Raw genomic sequence first — 22,695 nt, 5'->3', positions numbered from 1 at the left:
GTTTCGGTATTTTTCAGGGCAGGTAGTGGTCTATTGGACCACTGGCTGCTCTGAAAAATTATTTTTGTGTCCAGACACAAAGGGGAGGGGTCCCATGGGGACCCCTTCCCGTTTGCGACTGGGTTACCATCCACTTCAAGTGGATGGTAATTGCGAGTCCATGGAATTACATCGCATTGCGACTCGCAAATAGGAAGGGAACACCCCTTCCTATTTGCGACTCGGAAATGCATTTTGCGAGTCCGTTCCGATTTGCAAAATGCATTTCAACATAGCAAAGAGGCTTTAGCGACTTGCAAACGCCGTTTTTCGCCGTTTGCGAGTCGCTAAACCTTTGCTACATCTGGCCCTTAGTAGCATAATCTCATAGACTTTACTTGACTGTGATACGATTTATCAGCCATTGTTTTGTTGAGGTTAGGTCCGAGAACAATCATATCTTCCAACACACTGCCCATTAGTGATCTTTTATTCCAGAATGTCATGAATGCAGTGTCCCAGTACTTTATAGTTAAGTAGGCAAATGACTACAGGCCTATGCCATGATTTAATCATGCAGCATGTGACATACTACAAAGTAAATGGGAGTGAGTTTAGCATTTTGAGGAGTTGTCTGTCCTTGAGTAGCCAAAACCTGGAGCTTATATTGACTGAATTCTAGCAAGCCAACAAGGTGTTTATTGTTGTATCAGCATATTTATTCTAGGTCCTCATTTGTCACTGTACTGAACCAAAATGTTATTGTAAGACTTCTGTCAACAAGAGATCTTAGAATAAATGTTAAAAATTGTACTGCACTCAGAACACTTGCTAAACACATGCTTTGGCACAACTTGTACTGCAGTCAGTAGTGCACCACTTGCAAAGGCATATTACTCCTTGAAATTTGTTCTTTCTAAGAAATCTTCAACTAGGGATATGTGTTACTGGTGGTCTGGATGTTGAGATTTGAAAATGCTCAGGAAGCTGAGGAGTTTAAATATGTTAATTTTAAATACTTATGCCTCATATGTGGGGCTCTCGTTACATATTGGTATGCATTTTAGCTTTAAATATGTCTAGTTAGAGTGGCTGGAAAATTGGTAATATTTATGACTAAATGGGAGAGGATTAGGCTAGTGTAAGGAGGGGCTTAGGGAGAGACAAGGAGAGGGTTAAAGGAGGTACATGCAAATACTAACACCCTCACAAAATAGAGTAATCATGTTGCTATTCACAGATTACATTTTTAAAGTTACAACAGACAAGAACAGACCCAAATGACCCATTTGTAATTGTCCTCCAGACTAGCCTTGAAGTGAGTCTAGCACTGCATGTGGATACCCACAGATACCACAATACGTTTCAATATGAAATAATGGTGGCAGGGACTTGAACTAATATCCTGGGGCAAATAATGTTAAATAAAGTAAAATATATTGATTAAGATGATGGATAGATTAAACACACACACAAGGAAACACATACACACACATATATAGATATTAAATAAGTTATATACAATGTAAAATTATTTTATGAAACAATTACAATTATTTACATATGATCATATAAAAACTGTTAATTAAAAATTAAATTAAGCATGTTTTATTAAATCTTAATATAAAATATGGTATTTGTAAAGGAATTAAACACATTTATGTTTGTAGGTCACAGTAAATAACCATTTTAAGTTAATTTGAATTTCCATTGTACTTTAAAATATAATAATATATTTTAACATAATTATTCAACTTCATTAGTTTTCCTACACTTTACCATATGGAGATCTCCAACCCTGTGGCAAAGACCTCCATGTACATGTGAAAAGTTACCTGTTGTAACTTTACAGTCCTAAATTCTGTTCTAGCGCAGGCTCCTCCTCCAGTTTTGAGATGATAGAGACACTTAGATAGAGTCCATTTATTAGTACGTTTACACTCTAATGTGGTCAAAAGCAGAGAAGTGCAAAAATAGTTAATTCAGTTGTAGGTTTGCAGATAAATGAATCTACATGAGTAAATTTACCTTTGTGAATAGGCCCCTGATTGTGTAATCCAGATTATTATGAATGAAATATGGGGAAGGCCAGATTGCCTTTTCTCTACAGCATAAAAACTTAATTTGGCTTGCTTTCTTTGCAAACTCTTAAATCACTTTTTATATCTTGTGAAGGGATACTGTAGTCTTTCTGGAGGGACTACCTCCTTCCTCCAAACAAACAACTGGAACATTGTAATACCAGCTGTAGTACGGTAGTATCCCTCCCTCCATCCCCGTCAATGTCCCATCAAAGCCTCGCTTGTAAAAAGAAACATGTGCAAATATATGATGCACAATTTTTACTTGGTATGGTGGGAAGGTAGGATGTCTCTGTGAGAGTAGTAGTGTCACCCACCTCAAAGCTTTTAGTAGCCATGAGACCACCTTCACCTCAGAGTGCCATTGTTATTCCTAAAATGACTTTAAATGGTGTACACAAAGAGAGCTGTTGAGAGCAGTGGAGTGGCTGAAACTCCATGAGTACTGCCTTGCAGTGCCTGGACCCAGTGGGCCAGTGCAGGGAAACTCCATGGATTCCCTGGCTCCAAAAGATTTCCTCCAGAAATGGGTTCTGGCTAGGAGCCCCAATAGAATCTATGCAGTTGTCCACCACCGCCCACCCATTCTATCTTCAGGGCCAGTCTGGCCCTGTTTTCTAGTGCCATTATTGTATGTGAATCTGTCGGGAAAGAGGTGGTGTGGAGACCATGACTAGGATTTGCCAGAAACTGTGGCTCCACATGCCTAATTGAAGCTCTCATTAACTAGGGAGTAATGTACCTCTAAATTTGTATTGCTCAGAAGACAGTTGGTTATCACAGGTCTATGTACACATTTAATTTTGGACAGTTCATATTGAAACCTTAAATGATTGGCTTTGGTAACACTTTTCTGGATGAATTAATTATTAGTGGCTGTTTTGAGTTAGCACATTGTTTTCAGCTTGCTGTTCTGCCTAAAGAGGTTAGGTAGGTAGGCAGGACATTTCTTTTTCTTGGCTTTCTGTATCTCCTTATTTTTTTATCTTATTACCATTTCTGCATTCTTTATGAGGTTTAACTGCTTCTTGCAGCTTTTTTGTTCGAGTCAGCCCATATTGCTTATTGAAACATGAAAGTTTTTTCTCTTGGCACCTATAAATATCATCATTTTGGGAAATACCTAACCCATGCAGTTATTGCTTTCAATCTAGTTAGCATATCAGGCAGGTAACATCAGAAAGGATAACTTCATGGTAAATTATTTTATGAGCTAATGGTTATCCTATCTTAATGTCTTGCATGCAGGGATTAGGTTTTTGGGTACACATACTTTGTGAGGGGTCGTTACTTTTTCTGTTGCATTTCTAATTAATTATTATTTATAAAACTATACACCCAAAAAGTATTTTGTGTTCACACTTTACTTAGAAGGAGTTAATCCATTTTCTCAATTCAGGTCCAGTTCGGACTCAATAAATTAAACCCAGCTCAACCTTTGGTAGCTTAGCAATGAGCATTGAGGTTTAACTTAGGAGACAAGTGTGTAAAACATTTAAAAATCACAAAACAATAAATAAGTGAAACACAAAACACAATAAAAATCCAACACCAATTAATAAAAATATGTAAATTCTTCTCTATAAAATGACAACAACCCAAAAATTGGATTCTGGAAAATGCAGAGATGAATTTTTAAAGAATTAGGCCCTCATTACAACCCTGGCGGTCAGTGTTAAAGCAGTGGTAATACAAATGGAATCATGACCATGGCTGAAACTGCCAACATAGACAGCCACTTTAACACTCCGACCGCCACGGCGGTAGAAACAAACAGCGCAGTGGTCACCGCCAACTGATAGGCGGAGGACAAAGTATCGCCCACTGTATTAAAACACAATTATCTGCCACCTTTTCCGGGGCGGAATCAACGCTAACAAAAGCAGGGCGGAAACAGTACATAGAAGGGAAACCACTCACCTCTCGACACCCAACAATGAACCAGGACGCCATGGAGCCCAAGTTACACGTCCTGCCCATACTGGTCTTCCTCCTTCTGTATCAGGAGCAGGACAGACGCCGTTGGCGACCACGGTGAGTACTTCACCTATAAAACAGGGGAGGGGGGAAGGTAAAAGAGAGTGACACACACACGCAACACGCAATACCCCCACCCCCATCCTCACCCACAACACCATACACACAAATACATGCAGCAACATTACATATACACCCCCTCACCCCCTGGAATAACGCAAGGACAAAAGGAAATGATTGTAACGATTGTAATCAAGACAAATCAGATAGTGCAAGTTAAAAAATCAGTATATACAAATATGTACACCAGTCCGGATAGTGTTCCAATAATTGTCCGTGGACCACTGGTCCCAAAATGCATGGGCGAAACACACACAAGATACCTGCCTCAAAACGGAAAGAACACTGCAGGGGCATCAGATCGAAATTAAACAGGCACCTTAGTGGGAAGGGGAGGAGGGGCACCTCAGCCGGATGAACGCACGACGCCCCTGCTGCACAAGGGGGCTCCATGCCCATTGCTGTATCCTGGGGAGTACAAAACCACAGTCTCTCAAGTCTTTCCAGTGGGTGGTTTGCCACTGCTTTATCCTGGGAGCGCAAAGCCACAGTCTCTCAAGTCTTTCCAGTGGGTGGTTTGCCCACTGCTTTATCCTGGGGAGTGAACAGCCACAGTCTCTCAGGTAGATAACAGTCTCCACTGGTTCTGGAGGGGGCTTGGTGCCCAGAGTGCTTCATCCTGCCAAGGACTGAGGTAGTGAATGTGATTCTCCTTTGGTTCTGGAGTGGGCTTGGTGCCCAGAGTGCTTCATCCTGCCAAGGACTGTGTTAGTGGATTCTGTTCTCCACTGGTTCTGGAGGACGCTTGGTGCCCAGAGTGCTTCATTCTGCCAAGGACTGAGGTAGTGGATGTGATTCTCCACTGGTACTGGAGGGGGCTTGGTGCCCAGAGTGCTCCACATGCAGTGTGGCTGGTCCCATTACTTCACGTGTGTGTGTGTGTGTGCCACGTGATTGCCTAGGAACAGGTAGCATGATATGCCATGGAGGCAGAGACATACCCCACCCTGCTGCGGCTTCACCTGCCACCTGCAGGTGCAAACAGTGATGTGAGTCATGCCTCATGGAAGCTGGGCAGGGTCCAGGAAGTCTTCTCCAGCCTCGGACGGCTGCCCACTGGGGATGGTAGCCATGTCAGCTGTGGTGGCACTGTCTGAGCACGTAGCGGGGCTGGTGGCAGGGCTGGTGGCGGTGCTTGCAGCGGTGTCTGTGGCGGAGGTGCTGGCGGTGTTGCATGTGTCAGCACCTGTTGAGGGACACAGCAGGACGTCTCCTGCAGCCTCAGACGGCTGCCCACTGGGGAAGATGCTGGGGACTGTTGCTGAGGCTGCAGACGTGCAGGTGGCAGTGCAGGTGGCAGTGTCTGCTGCCATACAGGTTGCTGTAGTGGTTGACAGAAGGGGTGACTCTAGTCCCTCAGTCAGAGCCACTGTGCCCTGCCCTGACCTGCTGTTCGGCTTGTGTCCCTTCCACACCTTTGATGTTGCCGCAGGTGTCTAGCCACTGTCCCCTTTTGTTTTGGAGGAGCCCATGGTGGCTGGTAGGTGCAGCTTCTCCCTCCGGGATGTGAGCACCTTCTTCACCTTGGCAGGTGGCAGAATGTCCTTGGCCTCGCTAGGTGGAACACTGGCAGCCCTGATGGGTGGCGCACTCGATGACACCACAGTTGCTGGCACCACTGTGCCTGGGGATTTGGTGGCTGTGGTGCTGGGCTGGGACCTGGAAAGCCTGGCCCTAGGAGAAGGACGGGGAGAGGTGTAGGGAAGAGGTTAATGTTAGCCAGGAAATGCTTCTTAGACACACTGGGACGGGAAGATGGAGGGGGTTTGGGAGTGGAGGAAGAGGTGGTTGTAGGAGGTGTACGTTTGCTGAATTTGGGTCAAGGTGCATGGGCTGGAGGCTGTTGTGAGGTGGATGGCTGTTGGGTGGGTGTGTGCCTGCGTTTGTGTACTTTGGGAGGAGGGCTCACAGACACACTGGGAGAGGACACTGGGGATGTGTGAGTGGCAGTGGGGGTGGTGATTGCACAAGAGCGGTGTGTGGTGATGGGCATGCTGGTGATGGAGGTAGTGGCTGAGGATGTAGTGCATGCAGGTGTGAGTGGAAATGAGAAAGGGAGGGAGGAGGAGGACGTGGAGGAGGGGGACACAGTGGAGGCAGTGGATGTTGCTGTGTCTGCATGGGGATGGTGCTTGTGTGAGTGCTTGTGGGATGTGTGGTGCTTATGTTTGCCCTGTCCACTCTTGTGTGTTGATGAGTGTCCATGCTGGTCTGATGGTGTGCTTGGGATAGGCTGAGGTACAGGGGATTGGGTCTGGGTGGAGGAAGTTGGAGGGGGGAGGCTGGACACAGGGACAATGGCTGCCATCAGTGCTGAGGCCAGAGCCTGAAATGCTCTCTAGTGGGCCGCCTGCCCAGAATGAATGCCCTCCAGGTATGCATTTGTTTGTTGCAAATGCCTCTCAACACCCTGGATGGCATTCAAAATGGTAGATTGTCCAACAGTGAGGGATCTCAGGAGGTCAATAGCCTCCTCACTGAGGGCAGCAGGGCTGACTGGGGCAGGGCCTGAGGTGCCTGGGGCAAAGGAGATGCCCACCCTGTTGAGTGAGCGGGCACGGGACACATGCTGAGGGGCTGCTGGGAGGGCGGTGCTGGTAGGGTGGGTGGCGGCTGTACCTGTTGATGCTGTGGGCACAGAGGTGCCCGCCACCGCAAGGGAGCTCCCATCAGAGGCGGAGTCGCTGTCGCTGGTGTATGCTCCTGTCCCCGTCGTGGAGCTCCCCTCGCCCTCTGTCCCACTGGTGGCTTCAGACGCCGTTGCTTCACCCTCCAGGGCCATGTGGGTTGCAGCTCCCTCCTGCTCCGGTGCCCTGCTCCTCCGCCAGATGATGCTAATGCATGCAAGAACAGGGAGACAAAACCAAAAGGGGGGGAAGACAGAAGAAACACATGTTTAGTGCATGCAACACCACTACCGTTGGCGGACACAACAACAGGTAGCAGCCACTAAGCCATGCACTAACAGTTCTTAGCAAATTCACATGCCCATGGGGGACGAGGCCTAAGCCCAATTGCTGCACACTTGGAAGCCACAGGAGCCTGACTAGCTGTAGATGGCTATTACCAGTAGTGGGGTTGGGGTGCCACAGAGCCTGCCTAACAAGGGACCTAGCCTACCAAGTTCGCCCTGGCCTAGGGGAACCCACAGCCCACTTCGCCCACCCAGACACCTCGTAAAGCGTGCTGAGTCAGCTGAATTAGAGTGTACTCACCCCCTTGTGGCTGCTGTGATGCCCTTAAGCGCCCATCCAACTCCGGATAAGCCACCGCCAGGATCCGGTACATCAGGGGGGTCATGGTGCGCTGGGCAACCCTTCCACGTTGGGAGGCCATCCCCAACTGGGCCTCCGCCATCTTCTTGCTCCAGTGGCGAAGGTCCTCCCATCTTTTACGGCAATGGGTGCTCCGTCTATGGTAGACCCCCATGGTCTGGACGTCCTTGGCGATGGCACGCCAAATACCCTTCTTCTGGTGGGTGCTGACCTAGAGGAAAAGTGAAGTAAAAATTGATGTTTCTATCCCGTACATTTCATCTCACGCATTGCCAAACACCTCCCACCCTGGGCCAGACATGCATACACACACAATCCTGACATGCTGTCCTGTCCCCCTCCCCACCCTCTTCCATCCACGACACTCCATACAATCATGTGCCATCCACCATGCTCACAGTGTACTCACCTGTTTGTCTGGAGGACCGTACAGTTGCGTGTAGTGAGGGATGACCCCATCCACCAGTTTCTCCAACTGAAGTGAAGGCAGGGACCCTTTCACCAGACACTGTAGCCATCGTCGCTTCCAGACACAGGTCACAGCAGCACTTGCAGTGTAGGTCCTCTCCTGTTGAAGGTCAGGTATCAAGTGAGGGAACAGTAAGAAAATAGCGGCCACGTCCACGGCGCTGGGTACCGTCACCACCGCCGTACATGGTCATTGGCCATAGGTCCCAATGCTAACCAATGCTGAATTGCGCCGTGTTTTTCCACCGCCTACCGCGACTGTGTACAACGCCAGCACAGTTACCTCATTTCCCCTTGTCCCACCTTACAGGTCAGGCAGCCGCCATTTCAGGGGGCCACATGGCAGGGAAAAAAGCTGCGTCACACCTACTTAGGCCTGGAATACGGACAGATAAATGCACATTGCAAATTTCCAACGTTTTAGCAAATAACACATTGTGATACCTAAGTGTTGGATGGCCTTCTGCTCGCTGTTCTCCTCCATAGGGCACGTCTGCTGGGGCAGGTGATGAGATGGCGGCATTCTCCGGTGTACAGACCCCTGGTGGACGTGTCGACAATGGAAGAGAGACACATCATTATCACTTACAGGCTTGATCATGCAACAATCCTGGAACTGTGTGCCCAGTTGGAGCCAGACCTGATATCAGCTATCCGCCAACCCACAGGAATCCCCCCTTGTGCAGGTTCTGTCTGTACTCGATTTCCTGGCCAGTGGGTCTTTTCAAACAACAGTGGCCATGGCATCAGGGATGTCACAGCCAGTGTTCTCTAACGTGTTGTCCAGAGTGTTGTCTGCCCTGCTGAAACACATGCGCAGCTACACCGTTTTCTCTCAGGTGGAGGGTTTGACCACAGTGAAAGGTGACTTCTATGCCCTGGGACATATCCCCAACATCATTGGTGCCATTGATGGTACACATGTGGCATTTGTCACCCCCCCCGCAGGAATGAACAGGTGTACAGAAACCAGAAAAGCTGCCATTCAATGAATGTGCAGATGGTGTGTTTGGCAGACCAGTACATCTCCCATGTGAATGCCAAGTATCCTGGCTCTGTGCATGACGCTTACATTTTGAGGAATAGCAGCATCCCTTATGTGGTGGGGCAACACCAGAAGCACAGTATGTGGCTAATAGGTGAGCCCAAGGTCCCAACACAGTTGACATAGGTGTCTGGGTATGGGGTTGTCCCTAAGGGTTAGTGTGTGTGTAACAGTTGTCCCTCGACATTTGCAGGTGACTCTGGTTACCCCAACATGTCATGGCTACTGACCCCAGTGAGGAATCCCAGGACATGACCAGAGGAACGCTACAATGAGGCACATGGGCGAACTAGGAGGATTATAGAACGCACCTTCGGCCTCATGAAAGCCAGATTCCGGTGCCTCCATCTTACAGGTGGCTCCCTATACTACTCACCGAAGAAGGTGTGCCAGATAATCGTCACCTGCTGTATGTTGCACAACCTGGCTTTGCGACGCCAGGTGGGTTTTCTGCAGGAGGATGGCCAGATGGTGGTCTTGTGGCAGCTGTGGAGCCTGTGGACAGTGAAGAAGAGGAGGCAGAAGAAGAAGTAGACAACCGAAACAACATCATCATGCAATACTTCCAGTGAGACACAGATAAGAAGATGTAACTGCTTCCCACATCTCATACTATTGTTGGAGCTCGCATAAGTCTGTCATTTTCACTCAGTGTATGGACCCTGACTTGTTACTTTGCCTTTCCATTTCACAGATCTGGGTCCCACTTTGTGCCCTCTGCTATGTTTACTGCTGGTCTACAGCTGTGTTACATTGGTATGTGAACAAGTACATTGACATTTCTATATTCCAGAGGTTTTGCAATTACACATTTTTGAAAGCACAGACTGACTCCAGATTGTTTTGTGATTCAAGGGTGTTTATTTCTGTGCATATAAGTGGAGAGGTGTGTGAAATGGGCTGGGGTGATGGTGGAGGAATGTCCATGGCAGAGTCCAGTCTTTTTGTTTCACAGGTGCATTGTCCAATGGGGCATAGGAAGTGGAGCAATGGCAGTTTAAGCTGGACAGGGTGTCAAAGTGGGACAGAAGGGTGACATTCAGGGGGGTCTTATTTCCTGGTGGGGGTATTGGCAATGTTCTCTGTCTTGTTCCTGGATCTCAGGGACTGTTTGCCGGGTGGTTCTCCTTCTGCAGGGGGTGGGGTGCTGGTGGCCTGTTGTTCCTGTGGCGGGGCCTCCTGTCCATTAGCACCAGCGGAGGTGGAGGGCTGTTCATCGTCGAGGCTAGTGACAGGGGCCCGTTGATGTGCCACTGTGTCCCTCCTGGTGTTGACAAGGTCTGCCAGCACCCCTGCAATGGTGACCAGAGTGGTGTTGATGGACTTCAAGTCCTCCCTGATCCCCAGGTAGTGTTCCTCCTGCAGCCACTGGGTCTCCTGAAACTTGGCCAGTACCGTGCCCATGGTCTCCTGGGAATGGTGGTAAGCTCCCATGATGTTGGAGAGTGCCTTGTGGAGAGTGGGTTCCCTGGGCCTGTCCTCCCCCTGTCGCACAGCAGTCCTCCCAGCTTCCCTGTTATCCTGTGCCTCTGTTCCCTGAACCGTGTGCCCACTGCCACTGCCCCCAGGTCCCCGATCGTCCTGTGTTAGTGGGGTTGCCTGGGTTCCCTGTAGTGGTGGACACACTGCTGATTGACGTTTCCTGGGGATAGAAGGATGGGCCCGCTGGGTGGCTGCTGTGGCGGTGTTTCCTGAGGGAGGAGGTTCAGTGGTGGTTTGTGACTGTGTCAGGGGAACCGACTGTCCCGAGGTCCCTGATAGGCCAGGCTAGTCATCTTGATCCAAGCGTGCAGAGCTGCTGTCATCACTGTGGGCCTCTTCTGTGGGGGGACTGGATATGTCTGGCACCTCCTGTCCGGTGACATTGGGTAGGGGTCCTGTTGGGGTGTTAATGCATAATCTTAGTATCTGTGTGTGCCATCTTGTGCAATGGGTCAGTTAACATCTATTCCTGTGCTTGCATTATTGTTGTGGCCCTTGTGTGATTGGTGATTTTGGGGCATGAGTGAGTCTCTCTACTGGACATGCTTTGGTGATGGGTGTCCATGCATTGGTGTTACATGCAGGGCTTGGTTTTGGGATGTGTGGGTTGTGGTAGTGGGGTATCTGTGGGGTGTTAGGGTGATGGGTGTGAGGGTAAGGGTGGGAGTATGTGATGGCATGCAGGTGGGGCGGGGGGATTAAAGTAGTTAAGATATGACTTAACAGAGTCCAGTCCTCCTGCTACTCCTGCGAGGCCCTCAGGATGCAGTATTGCCAAGACTTGCTCCTCCCATGTTGTTAGTTGTGGGGGAGGAGGTGGGGGTCCACCGTCAGTCCTCTGTACAGCAATCTGGTGTCTGGATACCACGGAACGTACCTTCCCCCGTAGGTCGTTCCACCTCTTTCTGATGTCATCCCATGCTCTTGGATGCTGTCCCACTGCGTTGACCCTGTTGACGATTCTCCGCCATAGCTCCATCTTCCTAGCACTGGATGTCTGCTGCACCTGTGATCCGAATAGCTGTGGCTCTACCCGGATGATTTCCTCCACCATGACCCTGAGCTCCTCCTCAGAAAACCTGGGGTGTCTTTGAGGTGCCATGATGTGGTGTGGGTGATGTGTAAGGTGCTGTCTGTTGTGATGTGTATGGGGATGTGTTGGTGTGTGTTGTTTGAGGTGTGCGGATGTTGTATAAGTGATGGTGTTGTGTTAGCTAATCTCTCTCGCTGGCCTTCTTTCAACATTTTGGTTGTAAGGGTTTGTGGGTGTGTGCTTTATATTGGATTGGGCGTGTGGGTGTGGTGTGTGTATGTGTGTCAGGTGTGTGTATTTTGAATTCTCCAATGTGGTTGTTTTTTGTAAATGTGTGTATATTTTGAGTGCAGCGGTGTGTACCGCCAATGGATTACCACGGTTGAAAGACCGTCTTGTTGATTCGTGGGTGTGATAGCGTGGCCGTATTCTTGTTGGTGTGACGGTGTGGGTTTTGGTATCGCCAGTTTATCACTGACCTTTGGTGTGGCGGACTTGTGTGGGTGTCTGTATTGTGCCGGATTCCGAGCTGTGAGTCGTAATACCTGTAGCGGAATTCCGCCGCCGCAACGGTATGTTGGAGGTCTTCAGCACGGCGGAAGGCAGGACTTACCACCAGGGTTGTAATGAGGGCCTTAGTGTTTTTTAGTGCCTTGAAACAAAAAGCGCCAATCTGGTCACACCTTGACCGTGGCAAAGTCAAAATTTAAGGTTGACCGCAATGGAGTCCTGCTCGGCTCCAGCTAGAGGGAGGCCTTGGTCGAAAGTTTACCTTCAGACTTAGGGGGTTATTCTAACTTTGGAGGAGTGTTAATCCGTCCCAAAAGTGACGGTAAAGTGACGGATATACCACCAGCCGTATTACGAGTTCCATAGGATATAATGGACTCGTAATACGGCTGGTGGTAAATCCGTCACTTTTCTGTCACTTTTGGGACGGATTAACACCTCCTCCAAAGTTAGAATAACCCCCTTAGTCATTTTCTTGAAGATTCTCTTCAGCGGGACAAAGTCACCAGTCCGATCCGACCTCCCTGGAACCCTTCCTCGGATACGAGTCACGGGAGCCCTCGGTGACGATTTCTATGTTCTGACTTAGAATCTATTGATCGGGCCGAACCTAAATCTTGATCCAGCGTCCCTGGAGCCCTCTTCATATACACTGCTTGAGAGGACCCGGTCAACTTTCTACGTTCAGACGTAGTCACTTTTTTGGAGTTTTGCTCTAGCGGGACAAACCTGCAAGTTAGGCCGGGTCACGGTTGAGGCAAGCCGGTTAGAGTAGCCACAGCTGATCAGTCCCTCTATGGAGCTTTCTCCAAAAAGTTATCCAAACTTCTGGATCCTCTTCCAGAAGGTCTTTTAAGGTCTTTCAGGGAGTCCACAGCTCACCCCAAGGTTCCAGAAACTCTGAGTGCTCCTTAAGGGTTCGGACTACAACTCCCAGAATACACCTGGTTCAAATCCAAATTGGCCATTGAACAGTGGTCAGCTGGTCAGTTTCTTCAGGATCTGAGAAAGGGGACTCTGGTTAGCAATTTTTCACCTGTAGCAAACATGGAGTCCCTCCTTGAACCAGTTGAAGCCAGGCAAAATCCTTCTTGTGGTGGCACCCAAGTGTGCAGCTGGTGCAGGCCCTCAGAGTGCAGTGTCCAGCGGCTGGTCAGAGGCCCAGCAGGGCAGTCCTTCTTCTCCTGATGTTCTTCCTTGTAGGGATCTGAGGTGTGGGTACATCTCTGCCATATTTATCCTTGCTCCTGGGTGAAAAACAGGGGAGTCTTGGTTCTCCAATCAGATGCAGGGTCCTTCCCCCTGTGATGACCACTTCCTGGGAAGTGTGGCACAAATCAATCCCAGGGAGCAACATTCTTAAAAAAACCATCATAGCTGAAAATGGTTTCTGGAGGTTAGATCTGGCTGAGCTCACACACTGGCGTGGCTAAAAATTCTTAACACACCCCTCTCCTGCCCTCTCCTAATCTAATCAAGAGGGCACCTAATTGTCTGGGGTTGCCGGATGTGAGGGACGTGCTGAGTTGCTCCAAATGTCCTTCCCATACTTTAAAGACCAGTTTGGCAGCCCTCCCCCTTCCTGCTTCAGCATCTGCTGAGGCAGATATCCACCCCCAGCCGCATCCTTTGTGTTCAGCCCAGGCCACTTCACACCTCATCAAGGCAGCCTGGCCAGAGAAGGGCACTTCAGAGCTGAAGTTGGCAACTTTTCAAGTAGAGTTTAAAACTCTTTACCTGTACTAGTTATATTTAATCCAACAACTGTAAATTGTGGGATTTATTATAACAATTATTTTGATACCAAACTCGAGGTATCTGACACTTAAGGGGATTTTGTTACTCAAAATAAAGTCTGCCTATTTTAGCCTATGGAGGCCATTCACTATAGTGAGGGAAAAACGAACTTGACTATTTTACCTCACCGGGGCTTGAAATTATTTTATAAGGTTGCTGCTTATAGTTACATGGCACCCAACTCTAGGGGCACATAGGGCACACCTTAGGGGTGACTTGTAAAAATAAGGTAGTTTAAGACTCTGGAAGTACTTTTAATTCCAAAGTCGAATTTGCATTTAACTTTAATTTAAAAGCAGCCAGCAAAGCAGGCCTGCCTTTAAAATGACCCTGGGCACCTCAGCAATGCACCTATGGGTGCACTACCTAGGCAGGAGTCCGTAAACCTACAAGCCCTACCACATGCTAGTGGCTTATAGATAGGTTGACGTAGCCAATTATATTTAGCCAAAATTGAATACTCATTTTACACAGAGCACAGGCCCTGGACTGTTTAGCAGTACCCAGGGCATCATCAGAGTCAGGAAAACACCAGCAAAAACTTAAAAATGGGGGCAAAAAGTTAGGGGGCCTCTGCAATCAACCCTGTTTTCTCACATTAAGCAATTTCGAACAGTTTGTTTAGTCCACAGTGTAATACATGTTTTAAAATTCCCAAAGAAAAATGTTAAAATGTGAAAACCTACTCACTACTTAAATAGATCATAGTATCATGTGTTTTCTTTGTGGGTGGGAGAGATGGAATATGAATCTGGTTGTGAAGTATTCAACTTGACTTGACAGATTACGTAATTCTAACAATGCTCATGACTATATTGTTATTACAAGCTGAGAGTAAGTATACTGTATGAAGTGTGCATTTGCACCATGTTTGTTGATGCTGGGCCCTTGCACCTGCTAGGTTTATATGGAGTATTATAATATGGCGTTAGATAGGCAAATTTTTTTAACGAATGTGTAGGAGAGTCCTTGGATTTCTGCCTGGAACAAAGGCAGGCGGGATGCTGGGCGCTGCTCAAAGCTACGTATTCTATCGTAATCTGATAGTCACATGTTTACATGCACTATGCAGGAATACACGCCTAATAAAATAATAAAAATATTGACCTAGATGCAGGGGTGACTCCTCTGCTAAGGATTGTTCGGAAAGGAAAAATGAAATGATAATAACGTCACGTTATTATCTTTCTATTTTTCCTGGGAGAAGGGGCGGGGCTGGGGTGGTGGGAGTAGGGTTATGTGCACACAAAGTGGCCATGTCTGTTTGGCGGCCATGTTGGGCCTGCCAAAAAGGCATGCGCACTTTGCATTTTCTGTACCCGGTTGTATAGCACAGCACAGTGGAGAACATGCCCAGGCTCCCTTTCCTAGTCTGAGTGGCGAAGCAGGCCACTCAGACTAGTCACGACGCTGCTGTTGCTGGTGACACCAGCATCGTGATTGGCTTGGAACAGGAAGAGGACGAGGACAGAGGGAAGACGAACGTGTATCCCCACAGGTAAGCTTTTTAAAAATAAAAAATTCACCCCGTTTCACTCCGACACCCCTATTGAGTGGCAGCCGACACTGCTTAGACTTCAAATAAAAATGCAGTAGGCAGCAGAGTGCTGTCCTGTCTCTTTTGCTATTGCCTCCCACTGACACAGCCACTGCCACAAATTCACAGACTCATTAGCAGGACCATCTGTAATGTTGGTAGCAAAAATTGAATGAAGCTCAAATGTTACTATTTTATAATGCCTAAGCTTAGGGCCAATGGTGTGCCCTGTGTGACCTTACTGGGTGCTGACTTTGAGGGGGGCTGACCTCAAGGGAGCGCTGTATATAGAAATAATGTATGGTTTTAAAAGCACCTTCTGCAGAGTTCCTTTTGCCTCCAGGTTTAAGGCAGCAAAGAAAATGTCATGATAACTCCTGTGATTAATGAGAGATCAGAGTTTTGTCTATTGACTGTTTTGGCTCACCATAAAGAAGCGCAGACGGTTAAAATGTCTTCTGCAAACGCACAGCTCTATATTTTATGTGGATAGTTGAGTAGATAAGTAAAGCCAGCTTTTTCCAGTGCTTTAAAACAAATGAAATGTATTTTAGAGAGGGGCTATGGAAAGATGCGGTGCACTTTTGCCTAATGGTAGTGAGGGAATCCGAGGAGGAGATAATATCGTGTGGGGGCACCCAGAAAAGATTGTCACACCGGGCACCACCAACGCTGAAGCTGGCCCTGCCTAAGCTTTGATAAAGGTTGATGATGGACTAATGGCATACTAAACATTTACAGTGATGTTGTCTTCATTTGAATTTATTTCAGGATTGAGTTTGGTGAATAAGTCCAAAAACATTCAATCAAAACATACATTATAATGCTCTATGGTCCTGATATGAACAGAGTAATTGTGTAAAAGCTGCAGTCACTATTTGTTTTAATTAAAGTAATGATGAGGCACCCTGCTTTTTATACACATTCATTCATGCTTGCTCAAGGAAATCTGAAAGACTTGCAAAACTTGTTTCACCCTTTTGCTTATTTTTAGCTACTGGTAAAGAAGGTGGGCTGCCATGTACACTGAATGAAACGCAGCGTCTCTCCGTGGATGTGGAGTAAGTATACGTTTTATTGTGCTTCTAAAATTCTGATTTAATTGTTTAATTTAAGCCGTAAAACTCTGGTCCACTACTTGTGTATTGAGTGATACTCCAAATAACTTCTTGAACCTAAGCAATCAATATCAGTTTATGTTGGTAAATTGGAGCTTTCACGTGTAATGTCCCAAAAAATTAAATATACTTCTTCAAGACTTACTTTAGCTGTCCAAGTCCCACTGACATCTCTATCAACTTGGCACCTCAGTTGGCGACATTCACGAATGTCAGAAATTAGTGTAATCAACCGATTAATGTTTAGGATTGTTCCATCACTCACTCATGTGAGACCAGAGATTTTACATCAATTCTTATTTGTGATTTAGATTTTTGATTTGGTTTTTATAACTTCTCTACTTTTTCCGTCACCTAATCCGCTCCTTCTACCCCTTTCTTAAGTCTCAGTCTCTTCCTCCAATCTCTCTTGTTAGTGTTGAATCTTACATGTATGAGTTTTTTTGTTGCAATGTAAAGAACGTTAATACCTGATGGTGACCAGCGCTATGTAAAACCATTAGTTAATAAAGAAATAAATTATTGAAATCCCTGCTGAATGACTTTACCAAATAAATATGTTGTAAATAGATTAATAATCTATTTTTGAATAGTTGGGATAAGTATTAAGCTACATCAAAAGTAACTGAAAATGCACTTGCATCCTTTGCTGCCATGGTGGTATTTGCTGTGAAACTGAGGTTTCAGTGAGCAAACAGGGGTTCAGAAAGCCTGGTAATTATTTATTCATCACAACATGTTCACCAGTGTGAACACTGAACTCCTATGTACAAAGTCCCTAGATGCTACGAAAACCGCCAAGTTTCTGTCATATTAACTAACAGTGACTATATAGAAAAATTAGATAAATGGACCTCTTGCGAAAACCAGCTATCTTGGACAAAGTTTGTTTATGTAATAAGGAGTAGAAGAACAATTAGGACATATCTCCACCTCGTCCTATAAAATAAAGTGGTGGGCCAGGAGAAAGTGGTGAAAGAGTTGTTGTTTGGGCTCTTTGTGGTGGAGTGTGCCTATCTACTGTGATTAATGCAGAGGAGGGCTTTTGAATTATTGTGGTGTTACGTACGCTCATAATATATATATAGTGCTGTTAGCCTGAGCTGTTTTTGACAAGATACATCTCCTTGTGTAAAATAATGCATCTTTCCTGAGTTCTGCATAACCTACTATCATTTCAAGGCTCCCACCTGTGAGACTGAAGTTCATTTTATGAAGAAGGATTTTAGGAAGTTCTTAGACCCATTTTCTTTTATCATCAAGTGGTTTTAAACGCCTGCTAATATGCTGAAGAAGGCAGCTCCTGCATTAGATAACTCTTATCTTACCTTGAGTAACGACTGTATTTAGCATTTGAGCCACTCCTTAACTAAATCAATATTTATGCTTAATTTAGACAAAGGGGTTTTATCTTCATCAAGAAATAAACAATGATTACGTTTTCCTTGTCCCATAATCCATTTTTCAGGTAAATGTAGATTGGAATGTGTTGTCAAAGTACACGTGCTGTAGAACAACTGTTTTTCCAACACTGTTTAGCAGTGAAGAGAACAACTGAGTTGGTAGAGCCCTATTTCAGTCACATTACACAATCCACGTGATGGATTCAGCTGGAGCAATTCTTATTTGTGGGATGAGTTTCTTTAAGGCAGGGAGAAGTCCTCCCTAGCTTTTCTTTCTGTGAATCTCCTCTTTCGGTCTTTACATTTTTTCATCGGGATATTCCAAAGATAGAAAAAGGGGAAGGATAGGACAAAAGCGTTGGAATCACAATCGGTCTGACTTTTTATTTATGTTGCTTGTTACAGATCTTAAGTCATTGGAATGATTGATGAAAGAGAAAGATCTTCTGTCATGTTTGTATCTAGATGCATAGTTTTTTTTATATTGTAATAGAACCATATATACTTAAAGCATTATAATAAACAGAAAATCGAAGAATAAGGCATCTAACCTAAATTGAAAGCAAACTAAGTAATTTGTAGTTTAGTGAACTAGTGCATATCTTGTAACTGTTTATTGGTATAAAAACTAATGCAGAAAGGGAGCATTGGAAGTCTGTATACCGAATTGGGTTAGCTACATTTTTACTTTTTAGTCATTACCTATAAAATGGCACTAAAGTTTATTACGTGCTAAAGGCGATAGGCTTGTAGTTTAACAGTAGTTAAATGTTTTGAGGTAGACACTGTTTGCTATGAGAATGTTGATATGTTACATGCTATTTGTAGTTGTAAAGCGCATCTTGTGTGTATGTTATGTGTTATGCTGTCTATTTGGAAGAAACTGGAAGTTTGTTTTATAAGGCAGAAGGTTGTGATTCATGAAGTATGTGGTTTATGTGTGTGAGTCAGATTAGTGTAATCACAGGTTTTAGTTACTCACAGATACAGCTACTGTAAAAGATGTAAAAGACGAGTTCAGATTTAATAGGGAACTGTTTGATAAGTAGTACTTCTTTGGTGTTGCCAAACTTCACATTAACAAATTTTGCCCCCCCCCCTTTTTTTTTTTACAAAACTACCCCCTCTGGGCAGGAATAAAATGTACACACCACAGAGTTGGAGATAGGGTAGGTACGATTGTGTAGGCAGTTTAGGCATGGTAGATGTGGTAAGCAGGTAGCTTGGGTATGGTAGATTACCTTTACATGGTAAGTATGGTGGGAAAGTGTGTTATGGTAGGATAGATTAGGTATGGCGAGCCTTGTATGATAGATTATATAGTTCAGGTAACTATTATAGGTATGTATAATCTACTAGTGATGGTAGGTAGGTAATATCAGTTAGGTATAGTCGAATAATTATGAAAAACAAGCCAATATCTAAAGAAAGCCTACAATGGCAAACATCTTTATGTATTTCGTTAATAATTAAAAAAGCTTTAAAACCAAAAACATGGCAGTAAAGGAAACAAATAGACCATCAAGGACAGTAAGTGTGCAGCACTGTGACTTTCTGACAGGCTTTGCAGCTCCAAACTGCTCACTCTTTCAAAAGAAAATACAACTATAATACATTATTAAATATTGTTGTGAATCAAAGTAAGTGCATGCAAGAACAGTGACTCCTCATGACATGTTGGATAACATGTCGTATCCGCGGTCTAAAGGAAGGATTACTGGATTCCCTTCAGCACGGCCTACTAAAAACACAGGTGGGTATATGTTACCTTCCTCTAAATGCCATGGGCTTGATGTCCGTCCAAGAAACTGCAAAGGAGGAAAACATCACAAAAGACAATAGCTGAAGGATGGCGGCCCAAGCCCACATTTTCTTTGTAATTCATATTGTTCTTTTTAACGAATTGGTGACATTAGGATTGCCAGACATATAAGACAGTCAGTAGCCATTCCTAAAAGAATGGAAATAATTAGGTCATGTTGCCAACAGGGTGTTGCATTAAGTATTTCATTTTAAACTTCTGTCTACTGATCTGCCTTAGGAAAGTCCTGTTTCGAGTTTCTGTTGCTGCTAGGACTTTGTCAGTGGTTAGTCCCAGCAGTTATGGGATTGCAGACCTTACATAGTGGCAATTGCTGATGTGTTTAGTCTGCCCTTCTCATGAAATCAGTTTTTCAGTTTGCGAAAAAGTGCACTGTTAATGAACCTCTTGTACCTCAAGTAGATCAGACACTTTGATGTTTAAACAATATAAGATGCTCCATAAGAACTATAGAAATTCTTAAACACTTCTGGTAAGCAAGACTTAAAGCTAAAGAAACGTATGAATCTCGACTTTCCTAACGTTAAGGAAATCTGCCTGGTAAGTGTTTTTAAGAAACATGCAAGCCTTCCAGCTAATTAGAGACAGAGGGGGAAAACCCTGATTTAAAATTTAACAACATAATCATGGCCAAGCTACCTTTTTTCCTGTCTGATCATGTATATTGTAATTTCTTTACAAAATTGTTCATTTAGACTTCCATCATTTTAAATGGGAAGCAGCTGAAAATATTCATGAACTGGTTATATAATATCACATACGTGGATGAACCTTGTTATAAAGGTAGATGTTGTTTCAGTCGTTTCCTTTGGTCCTCTTTACAAGTTTTTCATAATTGTTACAGATAGTAAAATTGCATAATGTGAATGCTAGATCGTTTGCCTAGTTGTATAAAACCCCTTTTACCACTGACATAAAATTACATATTGAGAAAAAAAGAAAGATGTGTCTAATACATTACAAAGGTATGCTAACAGATTGAAATGGTACTTGGCTAATTTGTGATGTCTGTAAATGTTTTTTTAAGCAAAGACATTATGGAGAGAATGGAAGTCATGGTGGAAAATCCTGCTGATTCACAGAAGGAGAAATCATATCGAAATAAGATTTGGAAAGGGTTCCTCATTTGCATACCGTATTCTGCCAGTATTGGTGGTACAGCCACGCTTACTGGGACAGCACCAAACCTCATTCTCCTTGGACAGCTAAAAAGGTACTTTTGTAACACGTGGCATTATTTTCAATAATTTGTGTAGCCATTAATTTAATAGTCATAATGGCGAAATGCAAGTTTAATAGCATTGTTCTCAAGTTATCATATTGAATGCACCGCCCCTGGGCTTCGTTTTTCTTTAGTTAACTTACAAAATTAGTAGGGCATAGGCTAGGCCTCACTGTTTTGATGTTTGGTTGCAGAAGCTGCCTCTTAAGACGATTCTCCAGCAGTGCACAAGATCTTGCCTCCAGCTTTCTGTCCCCTACCAATAGAGGGTAGAGTGAACAGAGGGAGCATGTGGCCACAGGCATGAGCAAGCCACTACAAATTGGCAGCATCTATTGATGTAGACAAAGTGCAGTGATGGCACCCATCAATATACAAAGGGATGGCACAATGCACAACCACAGAAAACTGGTTAAATGTCATAATGCATCCATTACTCATCAATAATGGCATTACTCCTAGTCCTACTCCCTTTCCTTCCTTCCTAACCAATGAGGCCCCTTGCCTCCAATAGACACCTCCCTTCTCTAAATAAAAACTCCTTCCTCTCCCCTCCTCATCCTGTACGTAAACAAGCCAACCCAAACAGTCAGTTGGTCGGTACTGGGAGGGTGGGTTCTAACTAGAAGGAAGGCGAGGGAGTAGGACTAGGGATAATGCCATTATCATTAAGTAATGGACACATTACCTCCCTCACCTTCCTTCCTATCCAATGAGACGTATAAAGCAAAAATAAATGGACAACTGAGTCTGAGAAGAACCAAAGGAAAGAGAGTGAGCCCCAAACAGCGGACCCAACAAAACCTGACGGTCCCACTCAGTAATCAGAAAAGGGAAAAACCCCAAAATAGACTGAGAAGCCCATCAAACCCCATCCGCAGAAGCCCCCAGCAAAGCAAACGCCATAGAGGCCAAACTAAACCAAGAACTAAGAGACAACTGCAACCAAGCAGCCGGAACAAAAGCTCACCAACATGAAGCACAAAGCCCCACCAGAGAAATGATGCGCCAAACCAGGAACATAGGCAAGTACCCAAATCATCCAGAGGAAGAGCCAGAACAAAAGGGGAGACTGGAGAAGGGAAGAGCCAACACTAGACCAGTCCACCGCCAACATGCCAGAATCAAAAGAAAGATGCCCCGGATGTACCACAGGGCAAAACAAAAACACTAAAACCCCACACACAGTCCTGCACCCAAAACAGCTGGACCAACACAGATGTCGGAAAGGGCAAAACAGACCCGAGGACAGAGACAAGGTCTGCAGCTGGTACCGAAGCAGGAAAGAAACAGCCCCAGGAACAAAGATAAGGCAGGAGCCCAACAGAAGAGAAATAAGCAGGCCCAACACCGGAACACCCTTCCACCGACAAACAGAACACACAGGCTGGGGAGCAGGGAGAAATATACAAGTACTACCGTACCCCACAGGCCAAGCCACAAAAAAACCAGAACCAGGAGAGCCTGCAGAAAGGGAACAGTGACAGACAGGGGCAGAAAGGCCACAGACCCGCAAACGTAAACAACACCCAGACAGAAAAGGATGCAGTACAGGCACAATGCACACCATCCCAGACGAGGCGTTGAAGAGCATGGAACCCAACAGGGACCAACCCAAGCGCCCACCGTGGCAGGAAAAACCGACACAGATACCAGCAGGCACAGAAAAATGAGGGAAGAAGCCTCGACCTCGAGACCAGAAGCAGGCATCACACGAAAGGCCCTAAACACCCACAAACCCCCAAATGTTAGCCAAAAGGTCAACCAGACCCCCACTGCTGCCAGAAACGGGGGCAGGATAAGGCCAATCAAAGGGGAAACTAGAC

At 45.5% G+C, this 22,695-nt stretch overlaps 1 protein-coding gene across 1 annotated transcript in view; it reads left to right on the top strand.

Annotated features, from left to right (window-relative positions):
• SLC13A3 (solute carrier family 13 member 3) overlaps positions 1-22,695 on the top strand; it is a 346,390-nt gene that overhangs the window by 142,350 nt on the left and 181,345 nt on the right. The window contains exons 4-5 of the mRNA XM_069243573.1: positions 16,299-16,365; positions 20,675-20,860. Of these exons, the coding sequence (XP_069099674.1) occupies positions 16,299-16,365; positions 20,675-20,860 (253 nt within the window). The remainder of the gene's footprint in view (positions 1-16,298; positions 16,366-20,674; positions 20,861-22,695) is intronic.

This window comes from Pleurodeles waltl, chromosome 7, assembly GCF_031143425.1.
Source record: "Pleurodeles waltl isolate 20211129_DDA chromosome 7, aPleWal1.hap1.20221129, whole genome shotgun sequence".
Lineage (NCBI taxonomy): Eukaryota > Metazoa > Chordata > Amphibia > Caudata > Salamandridae > Pleurodeles > Pleurodeles waltl.
This window is presented reverse-complemented; position numbering and strand designations above follow the sequence as displayed.